This window comes from Carassius gibelio, chromosome B20 (genome assembly GCF_023724105.1).
Source record: "Carassius gibelio isolate Cgi1373 ecotype wild population from Czech Republic chromosome B20, carGib1.2-hapl.c, whole genome shotgun sequence".
Taxonomy (NCBI): Eukaryota; Metazoa; Chordata; class Actinopteri; order Cypriniformes; family Cyprinidae; genus Carassius; species Carassius gibelio.
This window is the reverse complement of record NC_068415.1, coordinates 21,576,689-21,601,469: the sequence shown is the minus strand read 5'-3', so window position 1 is coordinate 21,601,469 and position 24,781 is coordinate 21,576,689. Positions and strand designations below refer to the sequence as shown.

Below are 24,781 nucleotides of genomic sequence, written 5' to 3'. Positions count from 1 at the left end.
ACAGATGAATTAAGCTGTTAACTTGTTTAATGTGTCTGACACTCTCTCTGAGTTCAAACAAACCAATATCCCGGAGTAATTCATTGACTCAAACAGTACACTGACTGAACTGCTGTTAAGAGAGAACTGAAGATGAACACCGAGCAGAGCCAGATAATGACTCGTTCACGAGTCAAGAACCGTTTCTGTCAGACGCGTCCGATTCGTGAACCGAGGAGCTGATGATACTGCGCATGTGTGATTTAGCGTGAAGCAAACCGACACACAGAGCGTCTTGAACCGAACTGATTCTTTTGGTGATTGATTCTGAACTGATTCTGTGTTAATGTTATGAGCCCAGGTGCAGTCAACGCCAATGACGCCATTGCGTCGAGCGCAAAAGAATCGGTGAACTGTTTTCTTCAGCTGGTTTATTGAATCGAACTGTCAGAAAGAACTAACGTTACTGGTCATCCGAGAACCGATGCAACCGGCTCTTGACTCGTGAACGAGTCATTATCTGGCTCGGCTCGGTGTTCATCTCTCTCTTCACAGCAGTTCAGTCAGCACGCGCAGTCTCGCTTGATTCGCTCAATGATGTGCCATCAAACCTGCCATCTACAGTTCTGGCAGTGGTTTGTAATGGAATGATTCGTAACATTATTATAATTGTAACGAGTAACGATGCAGCACATAAAAAAAATATCGGAGTAAAAGTATTAAACTCAGCGAAAATATGTACCGAAGTAAAAGTGGAAGTAGGAGAAAAAAATAATACTCTAGTAAAGTACAGATACCGCCTTTTAGTACTTAAGTACAGTAGTGAAGTAGTTCTACTTCGTTACTATACATCTCTGCCCTTAACACATACATTAATAAAGTAGATAAAAGTCCAGTGCCAATAAAGATTGTTTATAAACATTTACAACTGATGCATAGTCTCCACTTTAGATTTTGTACTGCAAAAACATTAACAAACAATTAATAAATGATTTAAGATGTGCAAATAATAGAAGTCTACACAACAAACAAAGGCCAGATATAATGATCTTTACAGACTGTGATTATGAGTTAATGAATATTTTAACATGAATATTTTGTGAAGTGCTTAAAATGACTAATTAAGCTATATTTTAACATCTGTAAACATAAAAATGAGCATTAGCTAATATTTGAACTGAAGTTTAATGTCCTTTGTAAGCATTCAAAAGTACATTAACAAATAAATTTGTTAATATTGTCTGTCTGTTAAAATCATTTGTGGATTTTTAAAAAGCATTGAAAGTTAAATGACATTTGTGAACATAAACTAAAGACCCGTTAAGCGTTATATAATGCTTGTTAACGATTTATTAATGAAGCTTTTAATCATTATTAATAAACCATTTGTCAAAATATTTGATGTATATATTGAAAGTTTAATAACATTTGTTAGCATTTTAATTTACATTAATTTATGATCTGTTAATCATTTAGTAATGTTACCATTAACAAGCACATTATCTCAGATTTATAGATATGTGAATATATATAAAGTTATATATAAAGATTAATTAATGAAAGATATTATAAAGTGTTGCCGACTTTTTGTCAAGATGCATTTATGTTTGTGTGTGTGACTTTTTATCTCAAAACTGACCTCGTATCACAGCTGCAACTTTATATCTGAACTGAAGTCAAAACTGTGAATTTAGATCTCACAATAGTGATGTTTTATATCAAATTACTTTAGATTTCATAGTTGAGGCTTTTTCCATAACTGTGATTTCATATCACACAATGTGACTATTGCAAGTATTGCTATAAGTTAACATTTTCTTTTGCAATTGCAATATTAAATGATATTAGCATAATTTCTTTATATCCTCACAATGTGCCTTTATTTTTTATTTTAAACGTTCTTTTTTATTTTGTTTTATTCATAGCTATTTTAAATTTTGGCAAATTATGTGAATTCTTACATTAATTCAGGATCTCCTCATTCATATATTTTCGTAAGATCTGGATAGTGGTAGACTTTTATGTGTAGACCTCGTATGATCCATTTCCACAAAAATTAGAACCAAAGATGCAAAAAAAAAAAAAAAAGGCTTCTGGGTCTATTCATGATATCTCATTCAACTTATTTTTGCTCAGTTCAATTTCGTTGAATCCTAATGGTCCAACGAAATTCCTGATTTGCCATAGTTACAAACCCAATTACTCATGATTGGACAGTGGGCGATGGGGTCTGCACAGAAGCTTTAGAGTTGATAACAGACCCTGTTGTGGTACCTCTGTCCGTTCTGGAGGATTCGAGATGCCAGCAGCACCCCTTCCCAAATCCACCACACCCTCATTTCCTGTGGTAAGGGGCTGTGGGAAATCTTGTGCCGCCTGATAAGGGGGTCAGGATGGAAACACAGACAGGCAAGTAATCAGTAGGTTGGATGTTGGTAATCAAGAACAATCACAAGTCAGCATCTTGTTTGTTTAGCATCAGGCTGTACCTAACCATTACGTAATACTTATAGAAAATCACTTTGTTTGTACAAAATTGGAGTAATATTTGTACCATCTGTGCCAAAATCTGGTTTGACTATAGAATTTGAATCTATGGCGATTTGAGTATCATGCATGTCATATAAACTGCATGCATATATAATCATGTATCCTGGCATATGTTTTGCCTGTTGGACTGTATATGAATGCATGAATCAGAATGTGTTTTAAGATAGCTCAGAGCGCCTGGGATCATTTGTGAGCGTCTGACAGCAGGAGGGTCTGGATTCAGTGCTGTGGAATGTGCTGCAGGAGCGTTATTGATGGCGGAGAGAGGGATGGCCTGCGAGCGCAACTATTTGACTCGCACGCAAGGCTTCAGCCCATGAAATCAAGTCAAGAGTGTGTTGCAATGGGGATTTCTTCGGATATGCACGGAGCATAAGTTTGCACATGAATTTTAAAATAGAATATGAGATGCCAATGCTAGGCCCAAAGTCAATATAATTTATATTTACAGTATTTTTCAGTGAATCCTCGTGCAAAATCTAAATATTCCAAGTGGTTTTCATTCTGCATTCTATTCTTAGTGAGAGAGACGAGAAGAACAGAAACACTCAAACTAATTACGTTTTCCAAATGATTTCCTGGTTTATCTGCTGGTCTTCCTCCCTTCTGCAAAGATCACAGGATTTTTTTGTTTGTGTGCAACGAATGGTACTAAAATTAGCACACTGGTTATTAACACATGAATTTTGTGATTATATGAATTCCCTTTTTGTTTTAAGCTGAAAGAATTTGACGCCAGATCAAACGCAAAGTCCCAGCCATATTCAACATATTCAAATCTGTGTTCTTTTCTTCTGATAGTAAAGCTTTAGATACCATCTTTAAATTCTTTTTCCTCAATTATGCAGATAACAAAAGCAGAAGTTTGTCTCAGTCCACTGCCAACTTGAAATGTATGATTATCTCGACCTCTTTCAAAATATTCCGTCTCTTTGTTTAAAACAATTGTATAGAAATATTTTTCAGAGAAACATTCCCAAAGAAAACTGCAGCCAAACAGCAATTTGCAATGCCTCTTTTAAGACCGATCGGTTAACTTTAATGGACAATAGAGCTGAGCTGGGCTTTAAAGTAGTTCTACAGTCTACAATGTTAGTTTCCTTAAACTGGGCTTAATTGAAGCGGCCTCATCCACCCTTTCCTCCAGAGCTTTAATCAATCAGGATGCCTTTGAACAACCTACAGGATTGGCTCCAACCTGCCAGACGGAAAAAACAAAGCAAAAGGAAATCAGGATGTGTGTACAGGACGTCAACGATTAGTGATGCATTGTTGTAAATAAACGAGAGAGAAGAATAGAAATAGCTTTAAATCATTTATATGTAAATCTGCATTGCTTACAATAAAGGAGAAAACAGCTAGTTATGAATTAAATCAAATGGAATTACTAAATAGAATTACACATTACAAAAATCAGCAAATATAAACAAAAATATAAATGTTACAGTATCTACACGAGACTAAAAATCAAAATGAATCAAATATGAATCAAACTAGAACAATGTGAATAGGTGTGAATCACATCTCGGCTATAAAAACGAGAAAGGTGTTAAGTCACTGAGAGCGATTTTTAAAATGATTCTTATTACTGCATTTGTGAGTGTTGTGTGTCAGATGACAAAACTTACTCCGGTCAGAAACAGCAGGCAGTAATAATCAGTACCGAGGGAGGCTTATCGGTGTAGACACGAACACTGCAAACTACATGTGTGTGACCAGCAGCTGACCTTTCTCTGTCACGTTTACGGATGGCTCCTTGTGCAACTCCATAATGGCTAACAGATCCTGGAGGATGGAGAAAAGGGAAAACCTGGAAAACGTCTGGGTCAAATAACAGTTCGATTCAGAGAGGCAGATGTTAAAGACCCGAGACTAGAGCATCATAATTGATGAGGCACGTATCAAGCGCATATCAGAGAAGCCTAGAGAGTCGTTTAGTAATGGATGTGAGCGTAGAAAAAAAAAAAGAGTATGTATAGCATAAAGAAGCTCAGAAGGTCATGGGTGAATACACTTTTTATCTGTAATATTTATCCAGTTCTTTGATTCATGGATGAACATGCACTACCAGTAAAGACAATAATACTGTGAAATATTAGTACGAATGAAAATGATTGGTATCTATTTCTAATTTATGCTAAAGTATTATTTTTTCCCCCTACGATATCAAAGCTGGATATTCAGCATCATTCCTCCAGTCTTCAATATCAAATGATCCTTCAGAAATCATGTTGATTTGGTGCTCAGGTATTATCAGTTATTTTTGCTGCCATATTGTTAATTATGCTTTGCTGCTTACAACCATGTAAAACGGACATTTTTTCCAGAGTTTTCGGATAAATAGAAGTTCAATGAATACTATTGATTTGAAATAGAAGCCATTTGCAACATTATAAATGTCTTTTCTGTTACTTTTGATCAATGGTGAGCACGAGAGATTTATTGGAGAGAGATAGAGAAAAAAAACAAAACGTAAATATTCCAAACTTTTGCCTGGTGGTGTGAGTTTAAAAGGTGAAAAAAAAGAAGTGTGCACATCCAAACAACCCAGGTGCAGGAAGAAAAAACAAAAAACAAAAACTGAAAAAGCACAACCTTAAGGTTTCTGTTTACGAAAACGCCACAATCTAAACCCTGACCGCACATATGTTTTCAATATTAATAAATATACTGTTGTTGATTGCACCACACAATCAGTGTTTCCTGATTGGGTAGTTTACCTTCCAATTGGACTGATTTTGATGAATATTTGGGGCTACAAAATTACCTTGGGCAGATGAACATACATTATGACAAGCTGATTGATTAATATATTTGAACAAATCTGTAAGCCATCTGATTATGACTGATTAACTACATTCATCTTTCGACTACATTAAATCTTTTGAATTCATTAAAGGGGGGGGGGGGGGGTGAAATGCTTGTTTTCACTCAATATCCTGTTAATCTTGAGTACCTATAGAGTAGTACTGCATCCTTCATAACTCCAAAAAGTCTTAAGTTTTATTATATTCATAAGAGAAAGATAGTCTGTACCGATTTTTCCCGGAAAAACACGAGCGGCTGGAGGCGTGACGTTTGGGCGGAGCTAAAGAATCACGAGTGCGCGTAAGCCTTTGCGTTGAGAGCGAAGAAGTGACATAACCGTGAGGAAAAAACCATCCAAAACAAACCATGGCTAACAGTCAGATTCAGCATATATTTATGATCCAGAATCAGATCCAGAGGCTGAAATTTAACAAGAGCAGCATCAGCAACGACATCTCTATGTGGTATGTACTGAAACTGTATATATTTGTTTAGCGGTTTTGGAAAATGACTAAGTTCCACTTTATGTCATGTTTTTTTTTTTTTTTTTTTTAGCTGTACATGTGGAAAGTGCAGTTTGATGACAACATCGCATGTTGTTTACTTGATGTGCTTACGCGCCGATAGCTAAGTTAACAACACAGAGATATTTGAAGCAGTTTTACTCACCGCCTGCGGTTTCAACACACGATCGTGACCCTTTTTCGTTGGGACCGCATTATCCTTAAGAAATAAACAATGTGCAAATCCGGCGTCGAACTGGGCCTTGTTTGTAAAACAAGCATCTTCGAAATGCAGGAAACAAACACAAACACTTGCACAACTCCATTGATGCTCTGTAAAAATAAACTCCATCCACTGGTCCCTTAATGCTGTTTCTCTTTTGGTAATCTGTGCAGGGTTGTCTTGCCCTGGCAACCAAAAACACACTCCTTTTGTGACTTTTTGCGACACTCTCGCTCTGATCAGTGAATGTCTGTTGTGCTCTCAGTGCTCTGCTATACGGGAGCGCGCACTCTTCCGGCAGAAGTGCACTTAGGACCCATATAAGGAAATTCCGCTCCATCTAACGTCACACAGAGCCATACTCGAAAAAAACTTTCTGAAACTTGTGACAAACCGGAAGGAGTATTTTGGGAACAGAAATACTCCTTCAAACATACAACTTCATTTTTGAAACTTTGGGAATCCAACTCTTTAACAGTGTAAAAAACTCAGTATGCATGAAATAGCATTTCACCCCCCCTTTAAGATACTTCACTGCAGGCATGCCGTGCCACCAAAAGTTGAAGAATAACGGCAAGAATGTTTTGTTAGTGATAAGAAGCCCTGAATGATGGAGCCAGTGTTATCAAACAGAGCAGGCTTCTGCTTCTGTGGGTCATTCAGTAATGAGTCTCAACACATTTGATCCAGTTCAACCTCTTGAGTTATTATCTATAACACCTGATGCATGATTATGGATTTTGTTTTCACTGTGTACGAATGTTTACTAAATGATATGCTGATTAATTAAATACATTTTTTGTGACTAAAAAGCTAATCATTAAAAAGCACTAGCAATATGTGGATTATATTTTAATAATAATACATATATATCATATTGTATTACATCATTATACAGTTTCAAGACCTTTAGCAGATATTTGCCTCATTAGGGCTGGAGATCAGTGTTTTTTAAACATTAAGATAATCTTTATCTTCAGCCTGATAAGTAGCCTAGCATATGTTTGATGTCAAGGGTCTTAAAGGAGGATTGTTTTCCTGACTGCTGAAGAAACATAATGAGAGTGTGTGGAGCTGGAAACTCGACTGGAACACAGTATGAATACTGTAGCAACACAAGTGGCACTGTGAGAAGTTATACCGTATTTTAGTTGCGTCTGCGTATACACGCTTTAATTCAAAAGACATCTAAAACAAACAGAAATAGCCTTTTTGAGAATCTAAAAATGCACACAGTAATATGTTTAGGTGTAGGTTTGGTGTAAGGATATCTGGGGGATTTGGAGGCCAGGGCAATACTTTAAACTCTTTGTATTCCTGAACAATCTACAAGAAGTCTGCAACAGTCTTTATGCAGGTGGTATTCATCCACATCCAAGGTTTCAGACCTTCAGACCTCCGTTGGCCTGCCGTCTTACAGTGAATATAGTGCATCTTCTGCCATCTCTTTCTAAGGTGAACAACACAAGCATCCACCCAATCCACCTGATCTAAAAGAAAACATGATTCATCAGAGCAGGCAACCTTATCACTTCATGGTTTAAATCTGACGCTCACGTCTCCGTTGCAAGCACTTCCAGTGGTGGACAGGGGTTATTAAATCAAGTCATCTGTTTTTATATAGTGCTTCATACAATACCGATCATGTCAAAGCATTTAACAGTGTTAAACAGGGAAAATGTGTGCTGATAATGCAAGAGGACAACAGAAAATAGTCAGTTTTCCAGTTTTTAAAGTCAGTTCATTGTTGATTCAGTGATGTCATCCATTCAGTTCTCTTTCAATAGTGTCTTTGCAATCAAGTCAACAAAATTCAACAGAACAGTGTCCCCAAGCAAGCAAGTCAAAGGTGACAATGGCAAGGAACCAAATGTCCATCGTGACAGAAATATGGGGAAAAAAAGGGCTCAGTTGAGGCCAGACGAAACCAGCCTGGCGTGGTTTAATTTCAGAATGCGATGCAAGTTAGATTGTGCAGAGGACTCCTCTGGTTCTCGTGGACTTGTGCCGACGGCCGACGAGGTCTTTGCCGGGGAACTGTCTAAGGCTCATCTAGTGGACATGGTCTCTGCTGACATTAAGGGCTGTAGAGGTCATCTTTAGGTGCTGATCCACCATCTGGTCTGGATATGGACTGGATCTCAGTGGCTGCGTTGAGCTCGGAATTGGAATAAAACCAATGTTAGTCTTGGCAATCTGACAGTCCATATGCAGCTCCATATGCAGCAAAAAAGCGATGCTCTGTGTGTTCTGATACCTTACTATCATTGCCAGAATTAAGTTCTTCAGCAGTTTGAGCTACAGCAGCTCTTCTGTGTGATTGCACCAAATGGACTAGCCTTCGCTCCACACATCCATCAGTGAGCCTTGGGAGCTCATGATCCTGATGACAGTTCAAAGGTTGTCCTTCCTAGCACCACTGTTCTAGGTACAGTACTAACAACTGCATACTAGGAACAGCATACAAGACTTGCTGTTTAGAGATGCTCAGACGTTCTCTCTTGCACTTGTTTCCTGCTTCCAACAATTAAAACTGAAGAACTCTTGATTTCTGCTGTCAAATATGCCCCACTCCTGGACAGGTGCCATTGTAATGAAATAATCAAAGTTGATCTCTTCAACTGTCAGTGGTCTTAATAACTGTGACCAGATCATTTAATCAGTGAACTGAAGAAGTGCGGTTTTGTGGACTGGCTCAATCATTTAGTTGGAAAAATCTGACTGACAATAATAATTTGATCCTTTGTAAACAATGACAGTTGGCGTGACCTAATCATATATAAACATAAAGGCTTTCAAACACTGGTAAACAAAAACCCTTGTGCACCTTCCTACCTATATGACAGAAAACTAAATAAGGCATACTTCACTTAACTGAGTCTGGCTGAATGTTATATATTGCAAATATATTTGCCTTTGTATACATCTGTTTCCTGGCAGCAGTGTGTTATGTTGTTCTTGGACAGATCACGCTCACGCACAGTTCATTCTTCTCTTCCATGGACACAGAGCTGTGCACATTATATAATGCCATCTAGTGGAGACTGTGCACTGGCTCATTCAGTGAGTTCTACATGAGGCCATTGTTTAAACATCTCCAGATACTGTATGTGTTAACCAGTGTGATCACTTTTGGTGCTGTGAACTCTCTTAAACTATTCTGAACAATCACAAGTTCCCACATGGATATATAAAAAAATGACAACACATTTCAAATTATGAATTGTGTTTAATAGGATTCTGTAAAAACAACAACAACAACAAGGTCCTTACACTCTTCTGCATCAGGATATATGGAGCTAACCAATGAAAGGTCTGGAAAGGTCTTTTGCAGGAAACATTAATTTTATTAAGTAATATATTTATAAAATATATACTATATTACATACAGAAAACCTATTTTTACTTTTGCTTTTCAGAAAGCACATTATCACATTTTATTCAGTTGGTACTTTGCGAAAAGATACATTTCATAAATCTTTATTTGATTGTTTATGTAAAAAGAGAAAACTAAATTTAAATATTCAATACAAGATTCATTTATTTTTGTGTCAGACAAATTCAGTAAGGAACCAGTTTGGCCACAGCTTACACTGTACTTTCCAGGTTTCACATTCAAAAAAAAATGTCAACATTTAATCAAATAGAATATATTTGCTATTAAAAGATAATTATTATCTTCATGCAGAAAGGTCATATGCTGGCCTTAAAGTTTGCACCGCTCATATCTACACTGTTCAGTTCATAATCAGAATGATTCATAAGAAATGCATCCAAAAATATGGAGAAACAAATCAATGATTTTCACCATTTATTTGACATCATCTTTTTTAAATTTAAATTAAGTTTTGGTCTAAATGGTCCAGAAAACCCTATATGCATCCATTAATTTGCTTTTAACAGTCAAATATGATTCCCATGTCTGCATTCTTAAATTATTTTGTTATGTGGTATATCTTCTGAAACAAACTCCCAACTTTGAATGGGTTAAAACGCTTTATTGCACTTGAGACGCCATCGTGTGGACAATCACAGCATCTAGTAATCGCACCGGGAGAGTGTCCGTTACAGACATCTATTCGTGGAAACTCCACAAGGCAGGGGTTATTCAACGCAGAATGTCCACATCATCATCTGCATCAGATATATGACCTCATTCGAGTCCCATGTTGCACCAAGTGGTGTTCACAACCTGAAGTTTCCTTGTGTTGATGCCTTCAGAATTACTCAAAGTGCATTTCCTGTGATAAACTGGAAATCTGAAACTTACAGGTTCATATCAACAGAATGGGGCCTATTGACACATGCTGCAGGGCTTCCTCTGAAAAGCCTGAACTTCTGCGAACTGTGGAAGAGTAAGACCGGTCACAGAAGAGAAACTGCACTTTCACCTGACTGAACTGAAATAGTTACCTCTATTCGAACTGCTCCCATCCGGATTCAGAGCTTCTGGGCACCCTTTGTAGCAACCTCCATCAGCAGTGTCATCGACATGACAAATAATGACATCACAATGGACAAAAACCTACGTTTGCAAAGTAAATTAACTGTTAAAGGGTTATCAGTTCAAGCCACAATACATGAGAACAACAAATTCTGGAAACTTTTCAACTTACCCTTCTGGCCGAGGTGTCACCCTCACTTTCAGAACTCTCATCGTCCTCCTTCCACGCAGATGTTTTAACTTCAAATCTTCTGAAGTGATCTGGGATGTGCAATCGGTCATCTGCGACTACAGGATGGAAGATGGTCTGTTCAGGGACTTTAGGGCTGGCACATCTGGTTCGAGATGAAGAATCAGAACCGGCATCAAGTAGAAATGTTCCACAAATGCATGCAATGTTTCAAACGTACCCATCAACTATTAAATCCCATCTAGGTTTGGATTCCTTGTCCTTGGATAATGTTGCCCAACAGTTTTCCAGGACTACTGCTGCCCTGGAGTCCTTGGAGCGATCCATACCCACCTCAAAATATAGAGACTGTTTCAGAAACTTTAAAACTGGGTAGTCGCCGTCATGATAGAAGAGCCGGTAAACCATATCTGGGGGTGGGGGGGGGGGGGGTAGGGGGCGGTGTAATTAAACCATGCATTGCTCAGACTAACAGGCATTTGTCTTAATCAAGTTAGCAAGAAAGCACGTAAGCAAGTTAGCAAAAAAAAATACATTTTGCAACCCTGGCTTATCAAAGTAATTAAAAGTCAACATGTATTTATAAAGTATGCAATTTACTTTATTGGGCGCTCCTGGACTTAATGTGAATGCTTCATGATTGCACGGCATTCCCAAAAACAAAACACTGGACAAAGAAACCATTAGCAAAAGTAGTCTGCATACCCTTGGAAAGCCTCAGGCTTACAGTGAGTTCACCCTTCCCAACATCTGTGTGTGGCTCTTTTAAGTGTGAAACCGCATGAAAGATCATGTCTTGGGTGGCGTTTGCGATATAAACGCAGGATACCGTGAACCTGTTTGAGATTAGCAGACTTAATTTACATTTCAGTCATTGTCGTATTTCACCATTTAAGTTCTTAATGTTTACAACTTGAATTATTGTGGTAACAATAAAGAAAGGTATTACTAAGCTTACACGGATACATCAATAAAGGAAACTGATAGGGGCATTAACGATCGGCCGATCGTGATCGGAGCACCCCTAGAAACTGAAGTCAATTTATCCCTTCTGAATTACTGATAATGCCAGGACTGGGCATCAGACATTTTGCTGTGCAAGTTTATAAAAATATAATGTATATTTTAATAGTCGGTTTATTTGGTTTAGCAAAAGGTTAAACACTAAGGGGGCTTTCACACTTGGTTCACTTGCCTGGCCCAAACCGGAGTTCGGTTGCTCCCCCCTCCCCCTGCCCCCGCTGGACTGTGTTCATATTATAATATTTGAGTCCGAACCAGGGTTCGCTTGCGTCATCAAGCCAGCAGCTGTTTACCCCGTTGCTTGGTAATGACAGCGCAGGAGGAGGAGGCAAATGCATAACATTACTCTCTGCACTTGTATGCGTTTTTGAACTGTTCGTTTATAAAGCTTTGGTACATAATGGCACTTGCGTCTGTCTTACTGAAAATGCTCTAAAGAACGTTGAAGGCGACCATAAATGAGATATACAGCTCTCTGCAGCGCGTCAGTCACGCTCATTAGGAAAGTGAGTGAAACACACACACAAACACACATTTTCATAAAATAATTTGTCATTAAAAGCGGCTCACTTCCGTGATTTGGTACGGTTGCATTCACATAAGCAGCAAACCGTACCAGAGTTCACATGAAGCATACCCCAGACCACCATTTTTAAGCGGACTCGGGTACGGTTCGCAGGTGCGCATCAGAGTACAGAAGACAGCGTTCACATCATTCAAACGAACCCAACTCTGACGTCAATCGAACCCTGGTGCGCACCAAAAGTGCTAGTGTGAAAGCACCCTAAGAGTTACAGGTTTAAACACTACATGCTTGTTTCAATGGACAAATTTGTGAGGCTCTTGATATACACGAGAAAGAAAAAAAAAAATTAATCTACGTAGCTAACCTGTATTCCTGGTCGGGGAGTACCGTCTCTGGAAAAGGTGCATCTCTCTTCCAGGTGACTTCATTCTCGTATATCATGGTATCCTCAACAAACTGAACAAGGTAAGAGTTAATAAGTCACTTTTTTACTTATAATAAGGTATTTGATGCGAGCACCCTTGTACCTTTCGTGTGGTACCACAAGTGGTGACACCAAAGTGAAAATAAGCGTAGTAGTCTTGACTGTAGGAGGGTTTGCAGGACGGGTCTCTTAGAGCGAGTTCACCGGGAAGAAGATGTGGAACCGACTCCAGTTTGGGAAGCACCACAGTTATTGTTCCATTAGAAAAACACTCTGGCACAACAACAAAGAGATTCACAATCGTAAAATGGCAACAAGACATCATTACGAAGTAAAATACAAACCAACCTGACAAGATTACAAAAAAGGGGCAGGAAAGGGAGAACTCATTGAAGCTCAAGTTATTCAACGAATCGTAAATTTCCACGTCAATTCTTCCCAGGATTCCAGTCAGCTGAACAGACTTGAAAAACAAAGTTTTAAAAACAGTCAGGGGAATTAAGAAGGTGGTAGGGAACAGTCCATAGAGATTATTAGAAAACGTAAAAAAAAAAAAATTACGTTAAGCTAAATGTTTTGGTAAACTATGCCTTTGTATAAGTGTGGGCATCACTTATGACTGGTAGACTTTGCTTATCATTAGTGCAACCCAGGACATCTGAAGAATACCTCAAAAGCCACAACTGGTGCTAGGAATGGCACGATGAGTACTAAATGGGTTTCATTCGAATGATGCTCATACTGCTGTAAAATCTTATCATTCAACTCCAAATGTCCCAGATGGATCTTTGTTTGGGAACTTGGGGTGCTCCCATATGTGACGTAAATGTTGAAACTGTCCTCGTTGCAACTTCCCCCTACATGTGGAAGGACTGCAGAGAAAAAGACACAAAAGGTAAAAATCAGCACAAACCAGTTATGCGCAATTCTGCTCCTAGAGATCTGCATAGTTTACTGTAGCCCCTCACCCCCCAGACAACGGTTAGCAAAAGATTAACCATCAGACAATGCTGATTGAATGTTGAAGCCTTAAAGCGGCACTAGAACAACAATGTTGTATTTATATACTACCTGGATATCACAAGATCAATCTCCAGGAGCAGGACCTTGCTCCACTCTTTTCCAGTCTAAGGCCCCATTTACACTGCATGGTTCAAGTGACCCAGATCCGATTTTTTTCCTCTCATGTGGCACAGATCGGATATGACCGGTGAACGTGTAGGCAGGAAAAAAACGCATGGATTCCAATGTTCTCAGATCGGATTCAGGCCTCATTCATATGTGGTTATAAATTGGATACGTGCATTTGCTTGTGCCATGTAAGCAGACAAATCGGATATTCCCCAGTAAATGGGAGTCGTACGTCATTTAAAAAAAGTGACGTCAACTCAGGGGGACCCCACCAACTGAGCTCACATGACTTATTATAGGCGCGAAATTCGCCCAGGCTGCAACAAGGGCTCCTCTTTATTCTCCGCCGTACGAGACCAATGTTTTGCTGATTTTTTTTGTTGACTTTTCAAAATATTGTGGAAAGCAAAACACTGTATAATTTTATTTGCATCTGCATCCATTGTATTTCGTGCTGTTTTACTTCCTTTTCCGGATCAGAATGTCTACGTTTGGTAGTTTCGGCAGTGTATAGTGTAAATGCAAAAATCGGATACGGGACACTTTTAAAAGATAATGTAAGCAGGTCGTCAAAAAAAATCGGATATAGTCAGAAAATCGGATTTGGACATAAAGACCTGCAGTGTAAATGCAGCCTAAAGATCTTACCAGTGTCAGCTGAAGAAGCTTCTAGTACCATGGAGTGTGAAAATGCTGTGTGTTCAGGCAAGATGACGAAACCAAAGACCAAATCGAGCACGTAGGTTCTTAAATCAGGCCGAAACGTCTGCATTACAAATGAAAGCATTTGAAGACAAGGCAAATCACAGGAGTTGGGAAGACAGCTGCATGGACAAAAGTGAAATGCATACCTTTATTTGCACATGAGGTTCAGAGAAGGGAACCTGGACAGCAAAGGCTTTGGTGTTATTCGGAAAGCTGTGCTCTTCCAGGTTAATGCCTTTAATATTAATCTCAGAGACCGTGAGCATTTCAGAGCCAAAGGTGATATTCAGCAGCTCCACATCAGGTGGGAAGAAACCCAGAAACACATCAAATACCCTCAGCTCAAGTTCAGTGTCTGATCACAAAATAATTAATCTCTCTACACACATACACGCACGCATACAAAAATATCAGCCTTTCTGCCCTAAATTCAACACTCACAGTCTGTAACTTGGGGTGACCATGGTGTCAAAGGAGTGGTGATGGGGAACAAGACTTTATACATGGTCTCATCCTGGCCCTCCTTCCACAGAAACTCAAGCATGGGTTCTATGGTGTAACTGACATGGTACTGGCCCTCAAGAACGTGACTCTGTAATTAACAAAAATGTGTCTTACTCATTATCTTCAAGTTAAATGGAAGACAGAAAACCATTGACAACTCCACCTTGTAGTATCCATCAGAAGCCCCAACAGGAATCTCAACAACTACATGGGACTCATTGAAAGTCATGGTATAGTTATGGTTTTCCATCTCATCAGATGTGAGCCTTCTGCCATTGATGCCCATGTGCACATCCAGGATCTCCACTTCCAAGGAAACCAAAGGAGTTATGTGCAGAGGAACTCTCCAATAAATCATCTGACCCACAAATGAAGCTCCACCTGGAGTCAGATCAGAGCACAAGGAGTTGTAGAACACCAAAATGGCAAAAAAAAGTGTGTGAATGAAATCTCACTGATTGGACAGGCAGCTGCCGACTCGACTAAAGCCATCATCCAGCGGTCTCGGAACAAGACCACCGATTTGAACACCATCATATCAACATCGTCAACCTAGCAAGGAAAAATACTTCAGGCACTAGAGAGAAATTAAAGCTGGCACATGAAACCGTTCATACATTTTGGAGAAAGGTTTCGAGCGTGTTGTATGGGCTTCGCATGACCAGTCGTGTTGGAGAACTCTGAACACTGTAGCCCATCGCTTGAAGGGTCTCTTTATCAAAAGACTTCTCTTCAGGACTATAGAGTAGGATTCTCCAGAGTTGCAAGTTAGGTATAACTGTGGGCTGTTAAAGAGGAACAACAGAAGATTCAGTATCAAAGAAAAACATGAAAATATCTATCAAGAATTATGAAAATGTATATATAATAAATAACAAAATACAATAATGTAAGTGCCAAAAATATATATATTTTTTAGATTTAAAAATAAACAAGCCCTGGCCAGATGAGAAAAAGTAATGCATTTCATCCCATAAGAAGAAACTAGTGATGCAATGACTTTTCAGGGAGTAACACTTTTGTAAATCAGTTCTTTTAAAAGTAACTTCTAACACTGAATACGATATTGTTTGTAACTACACAGTTTTAGATTCAACTAGTGAGATTTTTCAAACTATGCAAATAATTCCAGTGTGATTGCTTGCATTAGTAACAGCACACACTCCTTAAAACAAACAATTTTAGACATCATTCAGGTAGTATAAATGGACACCAGCAGCTTACTGAAGCACCACTACAAAGATTATTATACATACCAGCTGTTTGACTGATGCGGTCTTGATTTCTGGTATCGCATTTCTTACAGATACCTGACAAAACAGCAATAACACAATGCATTGCAGAAATGCGTAACCTCCACACATAATGTCAGAAATGTCCACGTTTTTATCAAAAGTTAAAAAATGACATTTAAGAAAACAATCACTTGCCTCCATGTAGTTTGTCTCACACAAAATCTCACGTGAAGACACGGTGTGACTGCAGAACTTGAACACTTCGTAGACTTTCTCAGATAGCGTTGGGAATTCATACGGTTTAAACTGCATGGCTACTCTAAATTCATTGTCACCCTATTGGAAAAATGGTGAGGTATGTGCACTTAGAAATAAACCAATTCCCTTATTAAACATCCACTCCCACATTTCAACTTTCATATTTTCTTAATTATTTACATAATGAGCTATAGCTCCTGAACTAGAGCTGGTTAAAGAAATGGTTAATTTATAAAAGACACAAACCTGCTTCTCTGCATAACAACTCTGTAGGGAAGCTGACACTATCGTGTTCCCCAAAGGGTCAGATTTCTGTGTATAGCCACATTGAGCCGCCAGGTGAGGTGTGAGAAGGACTGTCTGTGTGTCATCTGAAACACCCAGAGAAGGTCTGAATTGATAGCTGGGTGTATGACACTCATTGGCACACGAACAATGAGATAATTAACTTACTGACTGCATAAAGCTCTAAAGGACCTCCTGCACTCAAAGAACCAGGGAGGGTAAACTGTACCCTATTTCCAAGACATTCAGCTTGGACTTCATCTGCAATCAAGAAACGTGTCATTAAGTAATAAATTACATGACTTAAAATAGGGAAGGCACAGCATGGCTTACCTGCTGAGGGATCTGCATGAATGCTTATTAAAGTGACCATAAGCCATAAAGCCCTGCAAATATCATAAACAAATCAACACATCTCTTGGTGAATTCAAACACTCATATTTCCATATCCTAAAACATACCCTATCTCAAAGCATCCCATTATGAAATCTCTTTTTTGTTGTTGTTTACTTTTGTCTTCTACAGAAACGCGCGAGCGTCCTAAGCGGCAGGTGATTAATGAACAGTGTCTCGTGCGCGTTTCGTCTGATTGCACAGTATTGCGCGCAGGTGAGGAACTCAAACAGCTCGCGCGGCTTCCAGCGCTCGTGGACGGGACTCTCCGCCTTGCTAGGTGTGGACCTGGATTTAAAAGTTAACGGGAAACCGCGGACTCTTTGTGCCTATAGCTACCATGTATTATTGATAAAGTGACTGTTTCTGTAGAGTTTTCAAATGATTTTGATTTCGACGAAGAGGCGCGTGGTGGGTATGTGATCTTCAGTAGACTTTATATTTTAAGATTTATTAAGATTTCTCTCTCTTATATTATATATATATATATATAATTTTTTTTTTTTTTTTTTTTTTTTTTTTTTTTTTTTTTTTGCACCCCCAGATTCCAGATTTTAAAATAGTTGAATCTCGGCCAAATGTTGTCCAATCCTAACAAACCATACATCAATGGAAAGCTTACCCTATTACTCTTATGACTGGGGTCACATATGATAATTCCTTTAAGACAAGATTCAAAAGGAGCCTTTTTCTGTTCTAAAGAAGGGAGTGTTTCAATACTTCTGTCCATATGTGTATGTATAAGTCATCGGTGTTTGAGTTCTTGGCTCAAGGTCTGCATCTAAACTCACCTGGGATTGGGACATAATCAGCTTTCTGCAGACCAGGCAAGTTCTTCCACACTCACTGAATCCCTCATTTCTTTTTGAACCTTGCCTTATATACACACAGGCATTGTCATTTTAGAATAGAAAAGGGTCCTGTCCAAACAGCTGCTATAAATCTAGAAGCACACAGTTCCCTAGAATACCATTACTCATGGAAATTTTTTAAAGTCAAACCTATTCATTAGAAAGGGTTGTTCCAAAACTATAATATAATATAATATAATATAATATAATATAATATGATATGATATGATATGATATGATATAATATGATATGATATGATATAATATAATATATAATACACCTGAAGTTGTTATGTTTCAGTCTTGCTTACAGCATTGACAGTATAGTTGAAGTTAAGTAGTCCATTTTTCTAAATGCTGTTGTATATAATTAAAATAATTCTGATATATCGTAATCTATGACCAGTTACTTCATTTAAAAAAAGGTTACTGTTGAATTTTCAAGAATCTGTGTGAATTACCGGTGTTTTTTTGTTTTTTTTCAACATAATATCGAGGCATTTCATAACTATTTTAAGTTTTGGCAAATTGGTGGCAAATCATTGCATCTCATCTAGAGTTTATATGCTTTAATCCAGTGCTGCAGCGATGCCACAATCCTGGAACTGTGACAGCTACAGCCCCGCTGAGCAGGAATACTAATTCGACAGGAGCCCGCAAGTCTTCCACTGTGTTCTGAACTTCTACCGTACAGGACCCTTTCATGCTTTGGAGGAGCTCTGTGTTTTCTTCTTCAGACAGGAGATCGAATACTGGGGCATTGGTGAACAGGATCAGGAAGCCTGCTGTCTCGAATGGTTCCTTGAGCGCAAAGATGAGCGGGAGCAGAATGTGTCTGGCCGGTCTAGTAATGCAGGGTCGTCTGGAGAGATCTCGGCTGTGAGCAGTGACCTGAGGAGGTTTGAAGGCACGTGGTGTTCAGATGTGCGCACCTTCATGTGGCAAACCTTTGAAGATCCCAATCACTCCAAGTGTTCCAAAGGTGTAGCTGCGTTTTCCGTCCTGGTCATTTTGACCTCCATTGTGGCCATGTGTATCCACAGTATGCCCGAATTTCAGGTATGCATCCGACAGTCTGTCCTGGGCTCTCTGGAGCTCATCTGTATTATTTTCTTCTCAGTGGAGTTTGTCCTGCGAGTCATAGCAGCTCCTCAGACACGGATGTTTTTGGGAAACCCTCTGAACATGATTGACAGGGCTTCTATCTTGCCTTTCTATGTGACGCTGGCCTTTGAAAGTTTGGATGAAGAGGATGGGGAGGGAAACCAACATCTGGTCAACATGGGGAAGGTGGTTCAGGTTCTCCGGTTAATCAGGGTCCTAAAGCTTCATCAACATTCAGAAGGAGTGAGAGCTTTTGGAGAAACTCTAAAGAACTGCCAATGCGAGGTGGGTTTGCTTATTCTTTTCATTACTGTTGCAATATCATTGTTCTCGACTCTTATCTACTACACTGAAAAGGAAGACGTTTCTTCCAAACTCTCTTCTATTCCAGTTTGTCGGTGGTGGGCCATTATTTCAATGATTATGGTGGGCTATGGGGATACAAGGACAGCAGCTGGGAGGATTGTAGCTACACTTTGCATTCTCTGTGGGTTGCTTCTTTACCCATCACCATCACCATCATGAACAACTTTTCAAAGTACTTTGATAAAAATACAATTAAGTGGCGCCTTTCAGAAGCTAAAACATAGGAAAATGTCAATGGATTCCCTGTGGTTTAAAATTTTGGTTTGCTTTTGCAATCTAAACTTTTTGACAATCTTGAAATTTATCAATAAAAATAAAGCCATCCATCATCTTAGTGTTAAATACTTCATTTTAAACAACAATGTGAGGTGTTTGGAAAACGTGAAGGACCTAGAATATCCACCAGCACTTGAAAGTCAATTCAAATGACGAATGAAAACGAGCAGCACAAAATTCTTTCTTTTCTTCAAAAAAGTTTAATAGTATTTCTATGTACAACAAATGATCATACTTAATATTCAGTTCTTCAAAGAGGCAGATTGATCAAATCTGAAATTAGGCAAAATACTGAAGCAAAACTAAAGCAGAGAAGGACCAAACCCTTCATAAAATCCTCACCTGCAAAAAAACCCAACATCTCATATTTAGATATGTGAATTTGACTCAGTGAATTAAAAATAAAAAAGCAAATTATTTGTACAAATACCAAACTATTTGTAAAATGCCAAAACAACTAACAGCAATGAAACATCAAATCATACATTTATTTTTTTTTCACGATCCTGCATGCTGTCATAGCTCTATAAAATAATCTTGATAAAATTCAAATGAACATGGGTTAGAGCAAATAAAAACTATTTAAATTAAGCATATATTCATTTATCAATATATGTATTTTTTTCTCTAAATAAACAATGTATATTTGGCATTAGATTCATCCTTATTATTGATATATTTTATGATTCAAAACAAGTTTGAAGCCAAACCATTCTCAAAAACTCATTGTTAATAGCCCATTTATGAGAGGTCTCACTTATTCAAACCACATTACATCAGATGTGCTGGAAAACAAAACAAAAACGAGAAAATCCCTCCCCTTGACAAATTAGCCATGAGAAACGAAGACCAATATATTTTTATACTAAGGTTATGGTTGACCAAAAACTGTGAATACACAGCAAAACTGCCTTGAATCCCACCTCACGCTCTGAAAAGTCAACGGAGCACCAAAGACAGACCTCAACATCCTAAAGAATCATTATTTTCACCAAGGAAAGGATGTCGAATTGTGTCTGTGCCATGATCACTGATCTCAGGTTATTGCTGAACAGGCAGCGAAACATCTGTACTTAATTTCTACAGCTGAACACTCATTCAGCTGTCTATAATACTGTGATTTCTTTGCAGAGAAGCCTTGAATAGGTGGACAAATGAAAATGGAGCGCGGGGTAGAGAACATCTGATAAAGGATATAATCTTTCATTTTGTAATTATAAGCAATTATACATATATTCTCTCTTAAAAAGGTAATCATGCCACTTGGAAGGCAGACAGTGAGGCCTATACTCTACTGAACATATTGTTTCTGTATGAGTGCGAGTATACTGTATGCATGTTGATTGTCCCGGTAAAACCAATCCAAGCCTAAATGTATCCAGCACACCTCTATGACAAAAGCACCATTTTGACCTCTCGAACGTCTTAATGTATTTTTAAACAGTTGTTTACAATGTTTCACATTTTCAGTAAAAGAAATAACAGCATTGTTCATAGAACAATAGCCGTCTTTGCATTATGGAGGAGCTGACCCTCAAAGAGGAGGATCGGAAACGAACAAAACCTATTAAAGGGCTTCCCTGCAGTACGTCAGTAAACTGAAAGTGGCAGCGCAGTTTTTTTTGTAATGATGTAATGCATTTGCAATGCGGCTTTACTGTATATATCCGTGCACACACTGGCCACAACTTTATAAAATATTTTATAGTCAAGAAACTCTATACTCCGGAAAAGTAGTGAATAAATAAACTGCAACCATGTTGAACGAAGCAGCATTGCTGGTCACCAGCATGTTGTGGTTTAGATGCGGGAAGTGGCGTTTTTAACTAGCTTCAAGGGTTACTTCACCCAAAAATGAGAATTAGGCTGCGTTTCATTCACCCCCGAGGCATCCTAGATGTATATGATTATCTGCTTTCAGACGAATCGCATCAGAGTTATGTTAAAATGTGTCTTTGATCTTTCAAGCTCTATCACTGCAGTCAGCAGGTGTTGCAATGCTTCAGTCCAAAAGACGTGAAATAAAAAGCACCCTTCCATTAAAAAAAAAAAAAAAAGTCTCACACGCCTCCGGGGGGTAAAAAAAAAAACAAAACAAAAAACACCGCCTAATTACAATTTTCGGCTGCAAATCCAGTAACTACAGCAACCGAGATACATTTATTTAAGATTAAAAAATATATATATATTTGAATCTGATGATAGTTGAGCCAAATTGTACAGATCAGAGTCTAAAAGTCCAGATTTCAGGACTAAATAAGTTTTGAAAATAAAGGGTTGTTCATGCGTTTTGCCTTTGTAGGGCAACCTATGTAGTATTTTTTGCTGGTGAACAGCAAAGCTATACCTGGTCCACCAGCTAGACCAGCATCAAACCAGCTCTAAATCTTTCTTTTCTTTTCTTTTCTAAATCAGCTCTATCATCTTTCAACAGGGTTGCAAGGCATATTTTGCTATTCCTCAATTAAATCTATTCACAAAAACGGGTAAAACATATAGTTTCTGTGAATAAGCGTCTCTTCTGAAACTCAGAAAGTCAGACTAGAGCTGCTGCATAGTTGAAAGGCATGACAAATCACTCTGTTTGCCTTGAACTGATTGCAGAGAGACTCGGTGCTAGTAGAGAGACTTTACTAGCACTAGTGTAGTGTCCTGCCATTGATACCACACACTAAGAGGTAATGACACCATGTGCCTGCCATGTATTTATACACTATTGCACATTCTGGCAAGTCTGGTAGAGTGTGTAAGCACGCGAGAGCTGGACACTGACAATTAGTCTGATACTGTGTATTGTTTCGTCGAGATGAACAATGTGAAGCCCTCATGTGTCCGTCATAACAGAGGACATATATAAATCAAAACTGAAGTTACCTGCATTTAACACTTTCCTCGGTCTTAAGGTGCGGTTACACTAACCAAATGTCAGATGGTGCAATGAATATGGCCAACAGGATGTTATTGATAAATCAGAAAATAAATTTTTTATCAACCCAGGCTTATTGGAAAACCGTTCCTGTGGTGACATGTCTGCAGAATGATAACATATTGCTTCTCCTTTGTTTCACTGTAATTTCAAAGTGAAATGACTAAGTGAGTGGCGGTAATAGTGCATTTAAGTTTTATATGAAACAGATGAACATGAGTCAAGCAAAGATTTATAACACTGGTTTTTGTATCACAGAAGTTCTGAAATGAAATATCTATTGAGTGGCACCAAAAGGTTAAAGGGTTAGTTCACCTGAGAATAAAAATGCGTCCATCTTCTACTCACCCTCAAAGCATCCTAGGTGTGTATGACTTTCTTCTTTCAGAATAATCCAATCGAAGTTATATAACAGTTGTCCTTGCTCTTCCAAGCTTTTCAATGGGGGTAAGCAGGTGTTTGCTGTCAACTGCTCAGAAGACGTGAAATAAAGTGTGCACATCTGTAATAAAACGTCCCTCACACGGCTCCGGGGGGTAAATAAATGCCCCCTATAGCAAATCCATGCGTTTTTGTAAGATAAATATTCTTCTTTTTTTTTTTTTCTTCTGCTGACTGTGGGGAACCGGAAGACATGTAGACGGATGTCGTAGTTCGTCAGCACTGCGTGGTTAGTGACGAGCGTGGAGAGCGAACAAAACAAAATGCTGGTCATGAATTAGGAGCACAAAATGAGGATTTGTAAAGAAAACAACCTCCTGTGCTCGTACATTTCCCAGAGGCACAGGCGCAGATGTTAGAAAAAAATAAATCTGGATATTTATCTTTTTAAAAAAATGCATTGGATTCGCTAGAGGGGGCCTTTATTCACCCTGTGGAGCCGTGTGAGGGACGTTTTATTACAGATGCGTGCACTTTATTTCACGTCTTCTGAGCAGTTGACAACAAACACCCACTTACCCCAATGATAGGCTTGGAAGAGCAAGGACAATTTTTTGGGGGATTATTCTGAACGAAGAAAGTCACATACACATAGGATGCTTCGAGGGTGAGAAGAACGTGGACAAATGTTAATTCTTGGGTGAACTAACCCTTTAATGCTCTGTCACAGTAAAGCCCCTTTCACACGGCGATTCCAGAAAATACACAGGTAATGTGTCACGGCAATTGTTTCCTGGGTCGCTAGATTTTGCACTTTCACACTGCCAGTGATTACCCGGGATATGTGCGTGTTTTCACACACAACCCGTAAAGATCCCGTAATGACACGTGACATCAGGATGTTATGTGTAATGAATGAGTCGAAAACGCTAGCACATTAACTTTCACTTAAGCTAGCGAATGATCTTTGCTTCAGCAGATAAACTAACTGATCTCTGCTTTATTACAGTTTGCACATATTTTTTTCATCGCGAACATTGATCTGCCTTCAAAACACCTGGTAAAAGATTGGCGTGATAAAGTGCGTCATCAGTACGACACAAACTTTACGGCATTAGTTCTGGTTTTTGTTCACACAGCGCTCGTTCCGGGACTGAACCAGGCAATGTTACTAATTCCCCGTGTTTGCGTTCACACAGAAGGCGACCCGGCAATGTTCCGGCAATTTTCCGGGTCCAATGTGCAGTGTGAAAGGAGCTTAAGACTTTACTTCACTAAACCCAACCAATAGTGTAAACAAAAGCAAACATGAGATAAAAACACTGAAGCATCCATGCCATTTTTGTTCAATTACACTCTTATGACTGGTCTTTTATAGGACTCGTTCTTATGAACTTCTTGGTAATAACTTCAAGTTAAACTTTAAAGGGGGGGGGGGGGGGTGAAATGCTATTTCATGCATACTGAGTTTTTTACACTGTTAAAGAGTTGGATTCTCATGCTAAACGGAAGTTTCAAAAATTAAGTTGTACGTTTGAAGGAGTATTTTTGTTCCCAAAATACTCCTTCCAGTTTGTCACAAGTTTCGGAAAGTTTTTTTCGAGTATGGCTCTGTGTGACGTTAGATGGAGTGGAATTTCCTTATATGGGTCCTGAGGGCACTTTTGCCGGAAGAGCGCGCGCTCCCGTATAGCAG

General features: G+C 38.7%; 2 protein-coding genes across 5 annotated transcripts; one reads left to right on the top strand and one right to left on the bottom strand.

The window, feature by feature from the left end:
* Positions 1 to 10,040: 10,040 nt before the first annotated feature.
* Positions 10,041 to 18,033, bottom strand: LOC127983714 (uncharacterized). 4 transcript variants are annotated; one of them, XM_052585967.1, is made up of 21 exons: positions 17,973 to 18,033; positions 17,122 to 17,174; positions 16,957 to 17,049; positions 16,750 to 16,874; positions 16,441 to 16,581; positions 16,267 to 16,320; positions 15,628 to 15,795; positions 15,466 to 15,562; positions 15,174 to 15,391; positions 14,948 to 15,098; positions 14,653 to 14,861; positions 14,450 to 14,567; positions 13,340 to 13,542; positions 13,019 to 13,133; positions 12,774 to 12,943; positions 12,611 to 12,702; positions 11,403 to 11,533; positions 10,918 to 11,107; positions 10,680 to 10,842; positions 10,477 to 10,588; positions 10,041 to 10,408 (listed from the first exon to the last, which is right to left on the bottom strand). In XM_052585967.1, the coding sequence occupies exons 2-21, from the start codon at positions 17,159 to 17,161 to the stop codon at positions 10,338 to 10,340; spliced, it is 2,661 nt and encodes an 886-aa protein (XP_052441927.1). In that variant the 5' UTR covers positions 17,162 to 17,174; positions 17,973 to 18,033; the 3' UTR covers positions 10,041 to 10,337. The 4 variants fall into 4 exon arrangements, with proteins under 4 accessions (XP_052441927.1, XP_052441928.1, XP_052441926.1 ...); XM_052585968.1 differs by lacking the exon at positions 17,973 to 18,033 and adding an exon at positions 17,250 to 17,635 and having other exon boundaries at positions 14,653 to 14,741; XM_052585966.1 differs by lacking the exon at positions 17,973 to 18,033 and adding an exon at positions 17,250 to 17,632.
* Positions 18,034 to 18,529: 496 nt separating this feature from the next.
* Positions 18,530 to 19,831, top strand: LOC127983736 (potassium voltage-gated channel subfamily S member 3-like). Its single transcript, XM_052585993.1, has 2 exons — positions 18,530 to 19,421; positions 19,528 to 19,831. The coding sequence occupies exons 1-2, from the start codon at positions 18,969 to 18,971 to the stop codon at positions 19,555 to 19,557; spliced, it is 483 nt and encodes a 160-aa protein (XP_052441953.1). The 5' UTR covers positions 18,530 to 18,968; the 3' UTR covers positions 19,558 to 19,831.
* The last annotated feature ends 4,950 nt before the right edge of the window (positions 19,832 to 24,781 follow it).